The sequence below is a fragment of the Echinops telfairi genome, unplaced genomic scaffold, assembly GCF_000313985.2.
Source record: "Echinops telfairi isolate 266 unplaced genomic scaffold, ASM31398v2 ScPeMD7_18;HRSCAF=68, whole genome shotgun sequence".
NCBI classification, from domain to species: domain Eukaryota; kingdom Metazoa; phylum Chordata; class Mammalia; order Afrosoricida; family Tenrecidae; genus Echinops; species Echinops telfairi.
The window spans coordinates 87,271,635-87,273,388 of NW_022103915.1; the positions used below are offsets into that span (position 1 = coordinate 87,271,635).

The 1,754-nt window shown below is 44.6% G+C and overlaps 1 protein-coding gene across 1 annotated transcript in view; it reads right to left on the reverse strand.

Annotated features, from left to right (window-relative positions):
- Window positions 1–1,754, reverse strand: part of PARP2 (poly(ADP-ribose) polymerase 2) — an 11,696-nt gene that overhangs the window by 4,981 nt on the left and 4,961 nt on the right. Inside the window, 2 exon segments of the mRNA XM_030884950.2 lie at window positions 172–247; window positions 658–852. Of these exon segments, the coding sequence (XP_030740810.1) occupies window positions 172–247; window positions 658–852 (271 nt within the window).

Consider the following 1,754-nt stretch of genomic DNA (forward strand, 5'->3'; position numbering starts at 1 on the left):
AGTCTTAAGTATCGAGCCAATTTCAGGGTTCTAGGTTGATCCAAGTTTGGTATTCCAGTCAACGAGGGGAAAGACACTACCAGTTAGCCCAAATCACATTTATTTGGAAGTTTTCAATCTTAGGTGATATATTTGTAAAGGGCGTTTTTTGTAGTAATTCTTAGCACTCACTTTTTCTGAAAGATTTCCTTGGCCTTGTTGAGGTCCCCTGAACAAGCCACCAAGCTGTGCTGCCCAGTTTTCCCAACTGCAAAGAAAAGCATGTATCGGGTGGTTCTCTGACCTCAACCCAGACAGGGTTCCTGTATATTAGCAGACAGTTCTCTTAAGGTCTTTCTGCTTAGCATCCGACAAATGGGCAGGAAAGTGAATGAACATTGATGCAAATTGTCTACCAATTGCTGTGCTCTTTGAACAACTCTAGCAGACCAATCTCAGGAGAGTTCCCAATCTCCATGGGCTTTCTCAAAGGAAATTTCCTAATGAGGATGCCTGCCACCTCCCAATTTTCAGAAGCTCAACTTGATCTTTAAGTCCATTCCAGATGCAGAGCCTCCACGTAACCAACGGAAACCCCAAGGACCCTTTGGCCTCTCTAGGCTGCCTTTGGCTTTCTGAAGAACAACTCATGAAGTCCAATGATACAAAAGGCAGTACCTCGGCCCCATCTCATCCAAACACTGAAGTTTTTCTGGGCATCGTCTTCCAACAGCTGAATCAGATAATATTTGTTGTTGTTGAACTGGAGATTGGTCTATGATGAGAGAGAGAAGTAAACATAACAAAAGGGAGAGGTATGCAAATGGCAGCTACCTACACCGATTCTTCCTTGGTCAAGGGTGCTAATCATTTCTGTAAAGAAAAATGCAGAGGCGAGAAAAGTATATTTCCTTCAAGGGAGTAGATATAAAGAAGGAGTCAAAACCACTAAGCCCAAACCCGCTGCTATGGAGTAGCTTCTGGCTGACATCGACCCTCTGGAGTCCACGGCCTGTAGGGTTTCCAGGCTAGAATCTTGACTGGACCAGACTGCTGGTAGGTTCAAACTGCTAATCTTGTGGTTTGCATCTAGGTACTTAACCCTGCACCATCAGGGTTCCTTAAAGCAGAAAACAGAATTTATAGGTTAGACTTTGGGCTCCTAAAAATTTAAGTGGGAGCCAGGAAGCCTCCTAAAACCCTCTGCTCAGCCTCAACTATCTTGTAGTGGCTGCTCCTGTTTCCAGTATTTTTGCCTTAGCTTCCTCTATTGACATCCCCGAGGCGTCTGTGTCTTCTAGCTCCCAGCTCACTCCCAACGATCCATTTCCTAACGGAAAACAATTTTGATGCTCCAGAGGTCCATGACAATTATAACTTTATTTAGATGACTTGCTCTTTGACAATCTACTTCTCATTCTGGTTTGTTAGCTGTAGCAATCTGACAATGAGCTGAGAGCAACACCAGGTTAGGAGGGGACTCAGGGTAGGGAAGGGACCACTGACACACACCTCTATTCCACACCTACGCTGACCTGACTAGAGACCAAAGGACTGTGACAGACCCCCACCTAACTCGTAATAAAAAGTTGTTATGAAACAAAGTGAATGTGACCAGTATCCATAAGGAGGTAACAAGAATGCAAAGTGAAGAGCAGCAGTCGAGGATAAGACTCAAGTCCAGTGGGGGACTAACCAGTAAGCACAGAACGCTTGAGTTTAATTGGTCTTAGTTGCTACTCTGTGGTGGACAATTTCACCTGGTGATGAGTAGG